The sequence below is a fragment of the Sceloporus occidentalis genome, unplaced genomic scaffold (assembly GCF_023333645.1).
Source record: "Sceloporus occidentalis isolate IW3139 unplaced genomic scaffold, rSceOcc1.0.p SCAF_14, whole genome shotgun sequence".
NCBI lineage: Eukaryota > Metazoa > Chordata > Lepidosauria > Squamata > Phrynosomatidae > Sceloporus > Sceloporus occidentalis.
The window spans coordinates 1,103,191-1,121,117 of NW_028316994.1; the positions used below are offsets into that span (position 1 = coordinate 1,103,191).

General features: G+C 38.1%; 3 protein-coding genes across 3 annotated transcripts; all 3 read right to left on the bottom strand.

The window, feature by feature from the left end:
- Positions 1 to 1,698: 1,698 nt before the first annotated feature.
- LOC149303448 (olfactory receptor 14A16-like) lies at positions 1,699 to 2,652 on the bottom strand. The gene has a single exon (XM_089480715.1). The coding sequence runs from the start codon at positions 2,650 to 2,652 to the stop codon at positions 1,699 to 1,701; it is 954 nt and encodes a 317-aa protein (XP_089336841.1).
- Positions 2,653 to 8,401: 5,749 nt separating this feature from the next.
- Positions 8,402 to 11,523, bottom strand: LOC149303449 (olfactory receptor 14C36-like). The gene is made up of 2 exons (XM_089480716.1): positions 11,507 to 11,523; positions 8,402 to 9,350 (listed from the first exon to the last, which is right to left on the bottom strand). The coding sequence occupies exon 2, from the start codon at positions 9,185 to 9,187 to the stop codon at positions 8,402 to 8,404; it is 786 nt and encodes a 261-aa protein (XP_089336842.1). The 5' UTR covers positions 9,188 to 9,350; positions 11,507 to 11,523.
- A 1,109-nt stretch (positions 11,524 to 12,632) lies between these two features.
- On the bottom strand, positions 12,633 to 15,947 carry LOC149303450 (olfactory receptor 14A2-like). The gene is made up of 2 exons (XM_089480717.1): positions 15,019 to 15,947; positions 12,633 to 12,663 (listed from the first exon to the last, which is right to left on the bottom strand). The coding sequence occupies exons 1-2, from the start codon at positions 15,762 to 15,764 to the stop codon at positions 12,633 to 12,635; spliced, it is 777 nt and encodes a 258-aa protein (XP_089336843.1). The 5' UTR covers positions 15,765 to 15,947.
- Between the last annotated feature and the right edge of the window lie 1,980 nt (positions 15,948 to 17,927).

Below are 17,927 nucleotides of genomic sequence, written 5' to 3' on the forward strand. Positions count from 1 at the left end.
TTTTGTATTGCTACTGTAATTTTTTTCATATTTAATCTAGTAAGTGATTACTCATGTTTGTGGTGCTCATTGCCTTCCTCATTAGAGATGTCACATAGAGAGAACCAGGAATGATATTTTCCCAATAATAATAATAATAATAATAATAATAATAATAATTTATTTATAGCCCGCCCAATCACAAGGAATCCAGGCAGGTTACAACAGTAAAAATAAAGATAATAAAATAAAATACAATAAATAAATAAAATACAATAAAATTACAGAGAGCGAAGTGAGAACATTCACAGTTAGGCCTGATGGAAGTTGGGCCTCTCTTTTTCACTCCCTCCCAGGTCTGATGGGAGGGAGGGCTCTTCTTCTTGAGGCAAGGATTTTATTTTAATTAATTTTAATTTAATTCTTCTCATTAAATTTAAGAGAAGAATTGGTGGACAGAGTGACATAAGTCACAGTAAATGGGGAGTAGAACTAGGTAGGGAAGGCCTGCCGGAAGAGATCCGTTTTAAGAGCCTTCTTAAAGGCTGTAAGAGTAGAAATGTCACGGATCTCCTTCGGCAGGTCATTTATCATACATAACACCAGAAGAGTTCTTTAACAATACCAGCCACTACTTGCACTTTATTTCTTTCACTGAATAATGTTTTTTTTCTTTTCATTTTGTGTTGTTAGTTTTCCTTATTGAGTTGCTGCTGTTCTTTCCCCTTTTTGGTATTCATTGGAATGATACCTGAGCCTTTTCATGTTTTTTTTTTTTAAATAACATTGCCTAGGTACATCTTTCAACATCCAATAATAAATGAATATGCGCAGATTATCAAGAGATAAATATTTATTTTAATTTTTCCTTTTTCCCCAAAGACAAATACGTAAATTTCCCAACACAACTTTAAAACGAGCTGTATTTCTTACCTCTTTTTATGTTAACTATATAAATTTGCATTCCTTGACAGATTTACACATACAGTGCTGCCATATTTTTTTTGCAGATTAAAAAAAAATAAAGATTTTTTAATGTTAAAAAACCCAATTTTGCTTCATAACAATATGCTCCATCATCAGGAAACGAGTCATGGTCTTGTACATAACCAAAGTACAAGAATCAGTTGTGTGTACGTACAGTGAGACATGCAACACAAAGATCACAGAACAAGGCTCTGGGAAATTGCAGAAATGCACTCCTGTTGAACAATCCTCTTGCAGAAGTACACATGCGCAGAAACATAGGCAGGAACGGGTCGTGCTTGGGAAGATACCTGACTGTGTGGTAATATCCGTTCACAGCCAGGTCTAAAAATCATAACATGTCGTCTTCTCAAATATCAGTATGTGATAGCTATGGTTCCCAGTACGTTTACATGTCGAGCGGTAAACTTAATGTGGGAGCTTCAGCCCTCATATCATTTCACGACCTGTCCACTTTATGAATGGGAATGGAAGAGGGGGGAAGTGAGTGAGATAAGCTCCAAAGATAGAAAAACGAAGAAGGGGTCTCCATGTCTTGTGCCCCTGTGAGCAAATCTTGCACCCTCCCCTAGTACTCCTGCCACAGAGTTTCAGGACCACAGACCAAAATATATCATTGTATGCAAAACTGGAAGGGAAATGTGGCTTTGTTCAATTTCTTCCCAAGCTGTTTCTTTGTTTTTCTTTGTTTTTTTTCCAGAAACTACAGGCAAGAAGGAATATGCCCTACATTTAAGGAATAACAATAGAGACAGATTTGTCAGAGGATGACTTCAGACTTAAAAGTCTTGATAGGGCAACCTTGATCTCCTTGTTTCTCATACTGTAAATCAAAGGATTCAACATGGGCGGAAAAACAGCATACATTATAGTCACTATGAAATCCAAACTGGAAGGAGTGCTAGAGCTGGGCTTCAGGTAAGCAAGACATACAGTCAAGGAAAACATAGAGACGACAGTGAGATGGGGTACACAAGTAGAAAAGGCCTTTTTCCTCCCCAGAACAGAAGGTATTTTCAGAACAGCAGTGAAGATTTCCACATAGCTTACAATAATGAAGGTAAAACAGCCAAACCAAATGACAATACCAAACACAGTAGCTCCCATTTCAAATTGGTATAAGTCAGAACAGGCAAGCCTAACTATCTGGGGGAATTCGCAGAAGAATTGATTGACAACATTAGAGCACAAAGGGGTACTAAAGGTGCCACCAGTGTGTAATATGGCATTGAGAAGAGCAGCAAACCATGCACCAAGAGCCATTTGTTTGCAGGCTCTCCTGTTCATTATCCTTTCATATTGCAATGGATTGCAAATAGCAACATAGCGATCATATGCCATAACAGTAAGGAGGGCAACATCAGATCCTGCAAAGAAAACAAACAAGAGGACTTGAGCCACACATCCAGAATAGGAAATATGTCTATCATTTGTGAATAGATTGATCAAATATTTGGGGATAATGACTGAAACACAGACCAGGTCTTGAATGGCCAGGTTCATCAGGAAAAAGTACAAGGGGGTGTGAAGACGATGGTCAAAAGCTACTGCAGAGAAGATGAGGAGGTTCCCTGATACAGTTGTAAGGTAAAAGATGAGGAATAAGACGAAGTGTAAAATTTGCAGTTCCCGGATTGCTGAGAATTCAAGGAGCAGAAATTCAGAGACAGAAGATTGATTTTCCATTTTCTCCTAATTCAGGTCATCTCTAGGAGAAGAACAGAGGGGAAAATTTAAAATATGAGCCATTGAATTTACCATGCAGGGATTTGAAATCAAAGTGTCAATGTTCTTTCAAATACCAAGGGACGATTTGCAAAAAGAGAATTATTTTCAACTTCCAAAAACAATATTACCTTGTAAATTATTATACCTTTGCTATTGTTCCTGAGGAATATTCCATCACATCCCCAGTAAATAATAATAATAATAATAATAATAATAATAATAATAATAATAATAATAAACCACTATCCCTTGATCCCTCATTAACAGATGACTTGTGTCTTAATAATATTTCCAACTAATAGATATATTTATTACGGCACACAGCCAGCATATTTCCAACTAATTGTACTTTATGACTGCATGATTTATCTTAGGTTTGATAACTGCAAGTCACTTTACAGTGACATTTTAGTTCTGTGGTTCAATAGAATACAGGATTTCAACAGTAGAAAGCAGGGATATCATCACCTAAAGAAGGTGGATATTCTAATAAAGCAAAAGAAAAGAAAAGAAAAAAGAAAAAAAGCCCAAAAGTGAGATTGAGTTAATACATGCCTTTATTGTTTTATTTCATCAACGTCAGTTTGGGTCTATATATACCAGATAGCTTGTAATAACAACTAGTTCCATGTGAAGCCCCAGAAAAATGAACTTGTTCTGCTCTTCTCTCAAATGCATCTTAATAAATCTTGCCCTTTCTCATAATAGCCCATAGCAGCAATTCCATTAGGGTCATCTTGCCATTCTTATCTTGCAGTTATGGACCAAAGAACCAGAATGTCGACCAGAGTAGCACAGAATTGAATTTTCTGAATTGATAGGTTTAAAGTAATGTTCAGATCAATTTAAATTAAATGCATTTAAGGGATTTGTTCAGCTGAACTTTATTTTTAATTTTCAATACCCTCCTTCTCACAAACACACACATAAACATACACAGATATATAGTAATTTTTTCCTGCATTTTCGTACTATTGGATTGTGGTGGCCTAAGGATAAGGCAGTAATTTGCTTGCATAGACACATCCCCAGCAAAATCTTAGTCCTTCACAACTCATGTTTCCAAAAGAAATGAGGTGTCAAGTAAATCTTCTGGACCTAAGTCTCACTCTGCCAAACTACTGATGAGAGAAATTCACTGCAGGTTTTTTACATCATGTTTTCATGCACTCCAAAAATACACTACAAAAAGCATTAACCTACTTCCCAAGATCTACCCCCACAACAAAAGGCACATGGTATTCTTCTTGCCCTATATGTTACAGTGGATGGGACAAAAATATATATCTGAAACCAGATTTGGTGAGATATTTCTGGATATATATATATATATATATATATATAATCAGTTGAAATTTATTTATTTAGGTTGTGCTGATGAAAATTCCTCATTCTAAATAACAATAGACATAATTCTAAAAAGACATTGGTTCTTTCAAACAATTTAACTCGCAAGTAACTGTCAGGAGAAAAACATGGAAAAATATATGATCAAAAATCATGGCAAGTAAAAGAAAAACTGCAGGTCTTTTAAACTAAGGTTCAAAACACACTGTAGAAATAACCCAGTTTGAAACCACTTTAACTGCCCTGGCTCAAAGCTAGGAAAACTTGGGAAATATTGTTTTCTGAGATATTTAACTTCTTTCTTAGAGAGCCCCAGTGCCACATTAAACTGTAATTCCCAGGATTCCCTAGCGCTGAGCCAGGGCAATTAAAGTAGCCTCAAACTGGATTATTTGTGAGGTGTGTTTAGAATAATAAATTCTATTCATTTAATAACTTGCGTGTTTTATCATGAATATTTCTTCTAGATCATGAAGACTTCAAATCGATGCTCTTCTCCATTGTGTTAGATGATAATGACATTGCATGCAAACTGACTTCTCTCCCACTGCCAGAGCAGTGGACATCTATATGTACTGAAGAAATGAATCTTGGCACCATAGGATATAGGTGTTGTATGTTCCTTGAGACATGGCCTCAAGAGCCCAATACAAGGCAGAAGAAGATCATTCCTATGGGAAAAGAGTATTTTCTAGTCTGGAAACTTCTGATGTAATTAGTAGTTGATCCAAGTGTGAAGAAAAAAATGAACAGAATCTGAAATGTTTTTGTGCTTTAGAGTGATAGAGATTTAAACCTCTTCACTTTTCCATTTTTAGTGTAAGATTTTAGTGCACAATTGATGAAATAATCCTCTCTGCAAGTCATACATTAATGTTTTGGACTGGCAGCAGGAAAGCTAATCTAATGTCATTGCCTTTATTAAATGTCTACAATCCATTCAAACAGCAGAATAATGAGTGCAAATATTACTTTATTTCAGGAGACTTAAATACAAGGGAAAGAGGTTTAAACAAAGCATATTATTACAGTAAGATCCTTGCAGAGAATAGTGGGTTTCTTATTTCAATTGGGGGTTCGCTCTTTCATCAGCTCTTCTTTCCTGTGAGGCTTTCTTGGGACCACTCAAGTACAGTGTGTGTAGTGTGTTAATTTAGTTTTGCATGCATTCAGAAGTGATACATAGTGTCTTGTTCACATTTTCTTTGGCCAAAATACATTTGCAAGTTTTTTAAAAATGGGTTCCTTTTTTCAACCAATTCCACTTTCTCACCTTCCCCAGTCCCTAAGTAGTCAGATAAATGAGGGCTAGTTGTATTCCTATTTGGACAATAGGTTTTAACATAGAAGTAGAAATAATTCAGTCTCACCGATCCCATCATTAACTTGGCATTAACCCATTATTTAAGTGACATCAACTGGCATTTTGTATTAACGAAAGTTCATGTTATTATAATGCCACTTTAATGACAAATAAATGGCAGTTGATGACAGGACTGGCTCAAAAATTGGAAAGCCTTACACACCATTCGGGTTAAGGACAGGAGAGCGATCCCATACTTATCCCGTCCCTGTGTGATAATTTCCAGAGGCTTGGACTGATATCCTAAAATGGTGGCTATTATTCCATTTTCTAACTCCACTATACAACAACCTCTCAGGCTGTGAGATTTTTAGAGCTTCATATCTGTATTCAATAAATATCACTAAATACAGAAAAGCCTCTACTTTTGCCCTCTTCAGTGTGTTACCATCAGCATTATTTGAGGTCAGTTTAATAAGATCCCAGCTAATTTGTAAAAATGTCCGTATAGAGCAAAAGTAATGGAAACTCTTGAATGTGTTCTTTTGCACTGTGCTTTGTACAATAATTGCAGAGAATAGTTAGACTCTACTCAGTCATAAGCTTCCCCTTCCCCCATGCAGTGGAAATTCATTTGTAAATATGCATATTTAAAGATACATTTTCCTTCATTTGGGAAAAAGTAGCCAGCTGGCAATTTGGTTGAGGCCTTAGTCTCGAGAGATGGAAAGGGCTATTGGTATAACCATTTCTAAGCAACCAATGTTGTGGAGTCAGTAATTCATTATGGTCAACAGAAGACCTGCAGGCAATAAAACAAGCTGGATGACAGTCAGAGTGCAGGTGGTATAGATCCTGGAGTAAATGTGACTGGAAGTCAGCAAAGATTCTTCTTTGCTTCTACTATACGGTAGTGAGGCAGGACAAAAAATCATGTTATATCACTAGATTGCTTTCTCAAATTCTTACCCAATAAGATTATTCCAAGTAATGGAGATTCTTTTGGTAGGGAGTCAGAGAGATTAGATATACAACCCATGGCAACATACTGTGAGAAATTTAGTAGGTACTTTGATGAGAAAGTTGCTCACTTTCAGTGCACCACCTGGTAAGTTTACAAGGATGCTTTTCAGTTACTGAGGCTGAAGATGTAAACAAGACACTTGAAGTAATTCAGTACAGCACATATATGCTTGACCCTTATCCATCTTGGCTGATAATGTCTAGCAAGGGTGGAGTGATCAGAAGGTTCCGGGAGGTGGTTAAGAGGGACGTGATGCAGTCTTGTCACTCTTCATTAAACAATTGAGATCTAGACCTTTTTTGGATTGGTTCAAGTACAACTCTGGAAACCAAAGTTCGAATCTTCACTTGGCCATGGAAGCCCACTGGGTGGCTTTGGTCAATCCACACACTCTTTGCCTAAAAAGAAGGCAAAGACCTGGCCGCGTGCTGGTGGCTCTTCATCAATAAATTTATCTATCTCTGAAGATGCCAGCCACAGCTGCTGGCAAAACACCAGGAATAAACTCTTCTTGAACACAGCCTCATAGCCCGAAAAAACCCACAAATAAAACCTATGGATGCCAGCTGTGAAACCCCTTGACTTCACAATTTATTTATCTGTTTACACACAAATCTTTCTAGATTCAGGGAATGGACCTGAAAGGTTCAAATCCAAATTTCACCTTAAAGCTCATCTGCTAAGCATGCATCAGCCAATTGCAGCCTTATAGCTTAGCCTTCCTACTTGTTAGGAGAGAAAGGCAGTCTTTACATGCATGTCAAAAACAGAGTTTCCTCTTCCCAGTACCATCAGCATAAGAAAGGAATAGGAAATAACAATTAAATCCATGAGTTGCCATCCTCTTCTTACCGCCTCCTCCCTCCCTCAGAGAAGTTTTGCCATTGCCATTCTCTGAGGCCGAGAGAGTGTCTGAAGGGAGCAAATAAGTGCCATGAAATTTACCAAAATAACCCAACCCACCACTGCTCCTAGGACTTTTCTCCCTGGGAACACATGGTACTGCCCTTGGCTTCCCATGGCCTCTAGAGCATATCCAGGCCTTTGCAGTATACTACGACTCCCAGGGTCACCAGCCAACATGGCTCAGTTGTTGTGTTGGATGGGGATTTCAGGAGATATGCAGATCAGTACCGAAACTTAATTTGACAGGTTGTATGAGGAGATCCTATGTTTTAGGACAACATTCCCCAACAGGAGAATTTTCAGGTGTGTTGGACTTCCGCCATGCCTATGTGGCAATCATAATGGCTTTTGTACTTCATTTTTTGGAGGGGGGGGACAGGCTGGGGGGAAAGCATCCTGAAAACAAGAGAAAGATTACTTTTGAAAATGCCAGTGCCAAAATATGGCTTAAGGGGTTAATAGTGACCATGTCTACACAGTTCTCTTTAATTCTCATGGTGTGTACTGAAAAATGTACAGACCATTATAGAACTAATAAAATATGTTCAGTTATTAATGTTAGTGGTAATGAATGCTCCTCCCCATTTCCAGTGTTTAATATTACTGAATTAATGCTCAAACCTAGCATCCTAAGCTGTGAGTATTGCCATACAAAAAACATAAAACAAAGAATTGTGGTGTACTTCGAGTTTATTTTATAATCTTTATGGCAGTGATCTTTAGACATCCAGCAAGATGGACCGTTCCCTGGCCGGTCTTGGTCTAATGGTCCACAAGTCACCTGTGTATCTATCTATGCATCATTCTTGATTACTCTTCTCTCACCATCACTCATTAATTGAGTTCTGTGGGAGACCATAGTCCTCTTTATGCAATACAGTTAATATTTACCTGAAAAATGAAAGCAAGTGATGAGTTGGGCTGCTTCCTTTAAACATGATCAGGCAAACCAAAGTGATAAAGCTTGAAGAGGGCTCTTGATGTGGTCCAAGAAGGAAAATGGCTAAAGTCCCAGGCTTCCTTGTATCTAGGATAATTGATCCAGGTTCTGCCTTCCACGCAGGAATATGCCACATCAAGTTTTTCCTCCTTTCCTTCATACAAACAAGGATAACTTAATTCTGTAATTATGTAGACCTAGCAAAAGATCTTTCAATGGAAGAACACACTGTAATTAATAGTTTTGCTAGGGCAGTCTTGATCTCTTTGTTTCTCATGCTATAGATCACGGGATTCATCAGGGGTGGAACAAAAGTGTATATCACTGTTAAGGCTAGATCAAGTGAAGATGGTGTTTTAGAAGGAGGACTCAAATAGGCAAACCATCCAGTGAATATAAATATAGAAAAGACAATGAGGTGTGGAAGGCAGGTGGAGAAGGCCTTTTGCCTTCCTTGGACAGAGGGGATTTTTAGCACAGTACTAAAGATCAACACATATGTAATAATTATGAAGACAAAACATCCTAGCTCTATAACAGCACTCATTACAAGAACAAAAACTTCAACAAGGTATGAATCAGAGCAGGAGAGATTTAGTAAATGTGGGATTTCACAATAAAATTGATAGACAATATTGGAGCAAAAAGGAACTACAAAAGTGCCTCCAGTATGTAATGCACCATAGATGAGGCCAGTAATCCAAACAGCAGCCACCATTTGTATGCAAGCTTGCTTGTTCATTACTATTTCATATTGTAAAGGATTGCAGATGGCAACATACCGATCATATGCCATGACTGTGAGAAGAAAGAAATCAGATCCTACAAAGAACACAAAGAAGAATACCTGGGCCACACATCCAGAGAAAGAAATGTGTCTGGAATTCATAACAGAATTGGCCATGGATTTGGGTATGATTGCTGACACAGAGCCTAAATCCTGAATGGCCAAATTCATCAGAAAGAAATACATGGGAGTGTGTAGGTGATGATCAAAAGCAACTGCAGAGATGATGAGAAGATTCCCTAATACAGTTGCTAAATATAATACCAGAAACAAAAGGAAGTGTAATATCTGAAGTTCCCAGGTTGCTGAGAATTCAAGAAGGACGAATTCAGAAATGGAGGAATGGTTATTCATTTTAATTCATTACGGAGATGCATTCCACTGCTACAAGAGAACAGAAAGTTCAGTGTTAAAAATTTTCACTGGCTTAATGACTAACATTTACTTAATCCTGTATGAAAAGGAGTCAGCAAAAAAGATTCCATGAATTTCAACTGACTTCTTCAGAGGCGCAGTTGGAGTACAATGCTCAAGCCACTGTTATTTAAACACAGTTACACAGTTGTAGGGGTGTTATCAGAATATAAAATGGGATACAGGAAGATACAATTTACAATACAGTAAATTACAGTAGCCCTTGTAGGAATATTTGGTATCTATGGGGATTATTGCACTGCTAATTTCCTGCCAGGATAGACATGGGTTGTAGCCGTAATAGATGGATCTTTTTAGACAGCCCCATGGCCGACAGTAGGCAACCTATATCCAATGCGGGATTCTCCTTCAGCTTTTCAAGAATGGGACATCCTGCCTATTGCCTGGCGACAGGGCTGTCTGATAAGATCCATCCGTTATCAAGCAGAATGCAACAGAGTTAGTGCAATATGAGCTTGTGGTAGAAACAGGAGGGGGTTCTCAGGATACTTTTGTAAGGTTAAAAAGGGGAAATTACTTTTTTTCCCCTCAGGAAATCCATCTTGGAATAGCAAAGGAGATAAGCAAAAGAAGTTTACCTACACTTCCCATAAGGCTGGCTCGTGTGTGTGTGTGTGTGTGTGTGTAAGCCTCATGGATGCTTCATTCCCAGACAAAGGGAAACAAAGGATTAACTTTTGGGGAGAAGGAGAAAATGACCTCTGCAGCAGGTAGGGATGTGATGATCATTCATCATGGTTTATTAAACCTATAAATTATTGGCTTTTCGGCCCCTTTAATTATTTTATGTATGAGCTGAGAAACTTGCCACATGATTGCCTAGGTGTGAGAACAGTAAAAATAATTCCCCACCAGGAGAACAGTAATTTAATTCCCCACCATTTGTCAGGCACAAGAAGAACGATTCTGTCATTTCATATTCCTAGTGGCAGGAAAGAAGCAAAAGTGTTTCAGTACATAGATCAAAGACAGAAAGAGAGGGGAAACAAAAGAGCAGGCATGCTCCATAGAATTCCTTCTCTCAACAATCACTTTACAAATATATAATGCCTCTTTGTTCCCAACAGCCATACCCTGAACGTTGTGTAAGATGCTAGAACCACATAAATGACCCTTTTCAGTGAATTCATTTGTTATACAGTGGACCCTTGTTATATGCTGGGGTTTGGTTCGTGGATGCTAGAGTCCCATTAAATATAATGACATAGCAAAATGGTGTCCCTTATTTTTTAAAAAATGGAAAATTAAGGTTTTATATTTGAAATTTACACTTTTTTTAACATTTTCAAACTCTGGATGCTTGAATCCATGTATCAAAAATCCATGTATAAGAAGGGCCAACTGTATATGAGACAATATACAGCTTCAGGAAATATTTCAGTGACCATGACTCTAACAAATTGCTCATGTAACAAAAGAATTCTCACCAGAAAAGTTTCCTACTTCAAGAGAACTGACTTACAGGCAAGCGGACGATATTGTTAGACACCCTCGGACTCAACACCTCAAGGCACTTCAACAACCCAGCAATTTAACAGACTGTATTATGTTACACAGCTCTTTGAAGTTATATGGCTATCTGTCATTTCTCTCAACCATAACCAGAATAGCCAAGGATGGAGGATGATTAGGGGAAAGCAGTCCAGCAACATTTGGAGAGCCACACATTCATCATCCTTACCTTAGACAAATGATTTATTAATTATACAATTCTTTACAGGTCTATATTTTTTTTAATTCAATGTGATTAATTCTCAGGTACCTGCATACAGCATGCAGTCTTACAATAACACTTTAAAATGTGTAAATTTAATAGCACACAAGAGATAGACATAACAGTATGGAAGAGCAATAATCTTGTAATACTATTGAAAGATATGTTTTGACTGGCGTTATAATAATCAAAATACTGACTGCTCACACATGAAAATAAACCCAAAGTGTTCACTCCATACATCTGAGGAAGTAGATCAAATCTATGAAAGCTTGTGCTACAACTTCTTTTTCTCAGTTAGTCTCAAAGGTGCTACAAAATCCCTTTGTACTGTTACAGTTCAGTCATTCTTGATTAGGATATGCTGATGTTTTATGAAATTATGTCTCTTCCCAGATACATAAATTGCCTTTTGCAATAATTTTTTTCTTCAGAAGTTCAGAATATCCTCTCTTTGACAACAAGATGCTGAAAACACTTCCAAATCTACAGCCATTGCTATAACTGTACTGCTACATAAACTCTCCACATTGCCATGTTACATTAAAGGAAAATCTCTGTGATCCTATGAACAGTATAGAAGTATTGGCATTTATGCAATTTTATTTGAGAATGAAATAAATAAACTCTTGAGGGTTAAACTTCAAATGGCTTGCCTTTTTTTCCTGCATCTTCAGAGTTCTCTTTGCTCTTCATGTATTTTCTGGTCCTAAAATGAAGTATGGTCCAGTGATTCATGGTGTTTTATAGGAGTCCTCCTGTCCTCTGGGAGGCAGGAACAGCCTTCCTCTGCTGCCAGTAACTACTGAGCTACACCACAAGAAAGCCATTTGTTGCTATCTGTTTGTATCTCTGGAGAAATTGATTCAGAAGTCTGACTAATAATTTTGCAATGATGACTCGCCCAACCATGTGCTTGCTGACATATTTACAAAAAACTATTTGTGTAAGGACATCTGAAAATGGTGGCGTCATCCTAACAAAAAGTGCCCAGTATTTAATACTATAAGTAACCTATAGCAATATATAGCAAGTACATTTCTATATTGCTTATTATCAGTGCACTTAAGCACTCCCTAAGGGGTTGTCTTCAACAAGCTGGATTTTAGCAACCTCAGAAGGATGCCAGGCTGAGTTGACCCTATGCCCCTGGCTGGAATTGAACTCACAACCTTGTGTTTTGTGGGTGATGGCTGCAATACAGGGCTCTTATGGTCTGATTTTTACCTATAGTCCAATTTACAATAGATAGAAACTCAGGGTGTTTCCATATACTCCAACAGCCTGCTGGCCTTTCTGATTCTTCCATCTCTTCTTGGATTTCACCCTCCAATAGCCCTGGCCAGAATAAGAAATTATGACATGAGAGTTGCTATCTAACAATATCTGGTGGGCTACACACCATCTATGCTTGGTCTACACTGATTGGCACTAGCTCTTAGTAGTTTTTAACATGAATCATAGCCACCCCTATCTAAGATGTCAGGAACAATATGCATTCAGAGCAAGAGCTCTAATATTGCAATTATAGTGGTGTGCATGTATAGTGTATGTATAGCAAAGCTGAAAATTGCACATTTTAATATACGATTATGGTAATGATAATGTTGGAAGCTCACACATTTTAATCTAGGGGTGAGAAAACCTACTCCATAGAGACTCTACACATAGACATGTGTTAGGTACAGCTGTTAAAGTCATGTTTTCTTACTCTGCCACAAGAGTGATGTTTGCTGCCTAGAAAATTGGTGCAAATTAACAAAAGCAACACGATCAAGAAGTAAGGGAAAAGGCCAGGTTTATTTCTGCAATTCTTAGAAACAGGTACACATGCTGGAGGTCCAAAGTGATTTTTTTAAAGGACAATTTTCAAAGCCTACCTTATATACCATCTACGACATGTTTTTCTACCTCAGATCAAAGCACATCCTTCTTGTCTGGTATCTATCAATATTTTAAACTGTCCTTCTTTGTTGTTGATCCATTTGTCATTGCAGAAATGTATGTTCAAAGTATGTGAAATTCAATCAACACGAACTTTGGGTTGTTTACATTCAAACCACAGGAACCTTGGGATATTTACATCAAAAAGTCTACAGTTTAAACAAGGGATACAATCAAGAAGTGTAATTAACTATTGTAAGTCAAGGAGGAAGCTTCCTTTTTCACCTGTGTGTTAAAGCACAAGGTAAAGTCAAGGGGCCTGTGTTTGATGTAAGCTCTCTTCTGTCCTGCTGGATGTGCAGTAAAAAGACCCAAAACTCTTTGGCCCACCAGAGAAGCCAACATACACACTATCTGAGGTATACACTCTCAGAAGTAGCTTACTGTAGCTGAGTACGAAAGCACCAGTTCAGTTTAAGTATTGGCAATGCACTGACCGCACTTTAATAAACTCACAGACACTTGTTGATAGCTTCCAAGTCCTTGGAGGTTCTTTATCATACATTGCAGTATATACAAATATGTACAAACACTCCTCACGACTCCCGTCAACTTACACCATCTGTTGTAATACAGCTTCAATCCAACCAACTCCAACCATCAACAGCACACTTTCTCCAAGCCACTATCGTCAACCCACACAGGTATTTCCCCCCACTTTCTTATTAAGTCCTAATTTTCTCCACTGCTTCTGTCAAGATTAGCAGATGTCACAGCAAGAGTCACCTCAAGGTATATGGGTGTTCTAGTGGTGGCAGCAAAATGGGGTTAGGTGTTGTCCACTCATCCAGTACAATCCTCTGCTATACAGGACATCCACCATCATAGTATTATAGTATTCTGCCACCCCAATCTGCCTCGAATCTGGCCGAAAAAGAAGTGGCAAAGAGCTGCTCTTTTTCGGCTGGCAAAAAGGCATCTTTTCCAGGCCTGCTATGGCCCCAAGGCAGCTCCAGAGCACTGGAGCTCTGGCAGTGTACAGCATGTAAACGCCATGCCGCCAGAGGGCATGTGGGCAGCCAGCCACTTCTGGGAGTGTACAGCATGTAAACACCACATTCCTAAGCTAACCTGGAAGGTGGGGCAATATTCGGCCTAATGTTTTAAACAGTTGACTTGATTTTAAAAACAACTCAACTAATTGAAATAATTCAGTTAATAGTAGTGGTAGTAATTATTTAATTTCCTAATTTTTACAGTTTAACATTTTAAAATTAATTTTCAGTGTCTACTGTGTTTTTTGTAAGAGGCTTTGTTTGTTTTTTAAAGGAAAGGTGGGCAAAAATGGGGACTGTCCTACCTGTTAAGGATAACGCGACTGTAGTTGTGCTTTCACAAATATACAGTTTTGGTTACATTGCTACTGCAGTAAGCCAAACTCACAATAAGAAAGCAGTAAGCCAAACTCACCATAGTAGTGAGCCAGCTTCACTGTGACTATGTGGATGTATCTTAGTTTTGCCAAGTTTTCAAAATAAGAATAAGGGACCATTGAAATTAATAGCTTGTAGGGCTGACAATCAGAAAGTTGCTATTAGCAAGTCTGTGTTCTACCTAAATACCAAATCAAAGTACAGTTGGGCCTCCATATCCATGGATTCTGCATCCACAGATTCAAATATCCACAGCATGAAGATTTTAAAAAATATATCCTAAAAGCAAATCTTGATTTTGCCAGTCTATATAAGGGACACTATTTTACTGTGCCATCTTGAGAATCTACGCATTTTGATATCCATAGGGGTCCTTGAATAAATCCTGAGAGAATACCAAGAGCCGGCTGTATTGCTATGAATTTACATAGTCACTGAAACATCCAGTTATTAAAAGGCATTATTCCAAACATGATAGATCGCCCTCTTCATTTGAGCTTTACACAGAATTTACTGAACAAGTCAGGAAAAGCTATTCACAAGAAAAAAACCTTAAACCCAGCAGTTTTTTCAGAGCATTTTTGATCTCCTTGTTTCTCATGCTGTAGACGAGTGGATTCATCAAGGGTGGCACCATTGTATATATCATGGTCAGTGTCAAATCAATTTGTGAAGGAGAATCAGATGGGGGCTTATAGTAAGCAAAGTATCCAGTAAGTACAAATATAAAGCACACAGTGAGATGTGGCAGGCAGGTTGAGAAAGCTTTTTGCCTTCTCTGCCCAGAAGGTATTCTCATCACTACAGTTAAGATGTGTACATAACTCACAACAATGAAAATAAAGCAGCCTAGTACAACCACAGCACTCAGCAAAAGAATTCCAATTTCAATCAGGTACAAGTCAGAGCAGGCAAGCTTAAGTAATTGTGGGATTTCACAGAAAAATTGGTTGACAACGTTGGAGCAAAAGGGAGATACAAAGGTGCCTACAGTATGTAATACGCCATAGAACAAACTAATGATCCATACAGCAGTAATCATTTGAAGACAAGCGTGTTTATTAATCATCAGCTCGTACTGTAATGGATTGCAAATGGCAACATACCGATCATATGCCATGACGGTTAGAAGAAAGAAATCAGATCCTAAAAAAAAGACATAGAACAGGACTTGAGCAACACACCCAGAGTAAGAAATATGACTGTCATTCCTAAGGGAATTGGCCATGGAGGCAGGAAAAATGACCGAAACTTGTCCAACATCCTGTATGGCCAAGTTCATCAGAAAGAAGTACATGGGGGTGTGCAAACGATAGTCAGAGACTATTGTAGAGACAATGAGAAGATTCCCTGTTGCAGCTGCCAAGTAATAGACAAGGAATACAATGAAGTGTAAAATTTTCAGCTCCCAAACACCTGAGAATTCCAGCAGAAGAAAATCTGAGAGGGAGGATTTATTAATTTGACTTTGCTCTTCAGTAGGTAGACCTCCTATGAAAGGAAAGAGAATGAGAGTTCTTGGAATGAGTATAACAGAAGTGGTAGCATGATACTTGCAGTTTAATTTTAAGTTGATATGATTTTGTTATTTCTGTTATTGTTATAATTACAAACACATAGTATGTGTGCACGTCATCGAGGTACTGTTTTATCTGAAAACCTGAAATTTGAAGAAAATCAACCTGAAAACAACCCACATAGGGCGCATCCATAGTGCACAATTTTATTTGTCATCAGTCTACTATATGGAATCCAAATCCTGGCATTTGTAATTTTGTCAAGAACTGGGAATTCTTTGCAACAAAGCTGTAGTAAGGTCATTAGCAAAATACTCTAGAAAATTCCAAATACTTCACCAGAGTACAAATCCCAAGATTCCTTAGGAAGACTACACAGTTCTTAAAGTGGTATCCAACTGCTGCAATTATGAAGAGTGCTTACAGACTGAGGAGCAGTGTGAAGCCACCCCACCCAAAGACAGATTGGGGCCGTGGCAGCCACACGGTGTGGCCCCAATCTGCTGCAACACCAGCTGAAAAAGGAATGGTTGAAAACCGCTCCTTTTTTGGCTGCAGAAAAGCCACCATTAGAGGCTCTTCACGGCCCCATGCCAGCTTCCCGGTGTGTTGTAACCAGCTTAGACACTGCTAGTATATTAGCGGTATATAAATGTAGCTGTTTGTTTTTGTTTTTATTGGGGACTTATGGCATGTAACCGCCATGTCTCCAAGATGCCCAGAAGCCAGCCCAGATGTGGGCAGCTAGGCATCTGGAAACTTGCTTCCAGGCAGCTTCAGAGTGTGCAGCATCAAAATGCCATGCTCTGAAGCCACCCAGATAGCAGCGCAAAAGAGCCGTCTGTTTTGCCCCTGAGTCTCTCCCTGGTTTCACTGTAACATTATTTCAAATGCATACTCAAAAGTGTTTTTCTAAATGGATTGTGTTCACAACTCATTCATTCCTAAATCCCTACTGAGTCATGTTCTTGCTATCTGAATCATGTGAGGATAATGGGCCAGCTCCTTGAGAGCAGTTGATGGAGATAATTTCATATTTCATATTTCTGATATAAGTAATATTTTTGTCTTGAATTATTAAATTATCTCCATCAGCTGATGTCAAGAGCTGACACATTATCCTCACATGAATAGGCTATCAAGTATATGAAAAGATTACACCCATCAGTCAACAAAGAAAATAATTAATTCATTGAATTACTTTTTTTTACCATGCCTTTTCCCCAAGACTAGGATTCAAGATGGCTTACAGGTGAAAAATCTATCTTTAGTATAAGCAAGAAGGATTTATCTTTAGCATTTCTCTTTAAACAAAACATTTTATAGAAATAAAGCATATACAGGATCGTTGCAACACTAGTCACCATTAAAGGAATTGGTGCTGAAAAAACTATTACTGAAAGCTCATACCTTCCTCTTACATTTCAGAATAGAGTCAATTTGAGATATGACAGATCATAATTGAGAGGCAATAATCAGGAGGAATTATAAAGTTGGTGGTTAGGGCTAAAATTATAAAGTTGGTGGTTAGGGTTAGGGTTTAATTATGCATCCCAAAAGCATTTCAACTTCCCACTTTCCATATCCAAAATGTTTCACACATCATAAAATCAGATACTTTCTAAGGTAAACAGGAATAGATGAAGACTTTTAGGATGAGGCTGTTTAGTAAATATCACTATTAACCAGAAGACTATTTCCAAGTGCTAACTCACCTGTATACTCATAAGAACCAATCATCTTTGATTCTGGAAATGGTGAGGAGGATTTTACTTCTTTGCTTCTTCTGATCTCTGATCGGAAACACCATATGACAACAATTAGTTGGTGGTAAATAACCAAATAGTAAATAACTAAGGGATAAAGCCATAACACAATGTTACTGCAAAAGTTCCAGGTTCATTTTCAGACACTTTGAGGTAGGACTAGAATTTGTCTCTGTT

Bases quoted from the DNA above. Each gene is read 5' to 3' on its own strand.
- LOC149303448 (XM_089480715.1), bottom strand. From the start codon at position 2,652: ATGGAAAATCAATCTTCTGTCTCTGAATTTCTGCTCCTTGAATTCTCA.
- LOC149303449 (XM_089480716.1), bottom strand. From the start codon at position 9,187: ATGTATTTCTTTCTGATGAATTTGGCCATTCAGGATTTAGGCTCTGTG.
- LOC149303450 (XM_089480717.1), bottom strand. From the start codon at position 15,764: ATGTACTTCTTTCTGATGAACTTGGCCATACAGGATGTTGGACAAGTT. The intron at 12,664-15,018 runs GTTTTTTTCTTG...TTGCAATATTAG, and splicing joins AAAAAACTGCTGGGTTTAAG to AGCTCTTGCTCTGAATGCAT.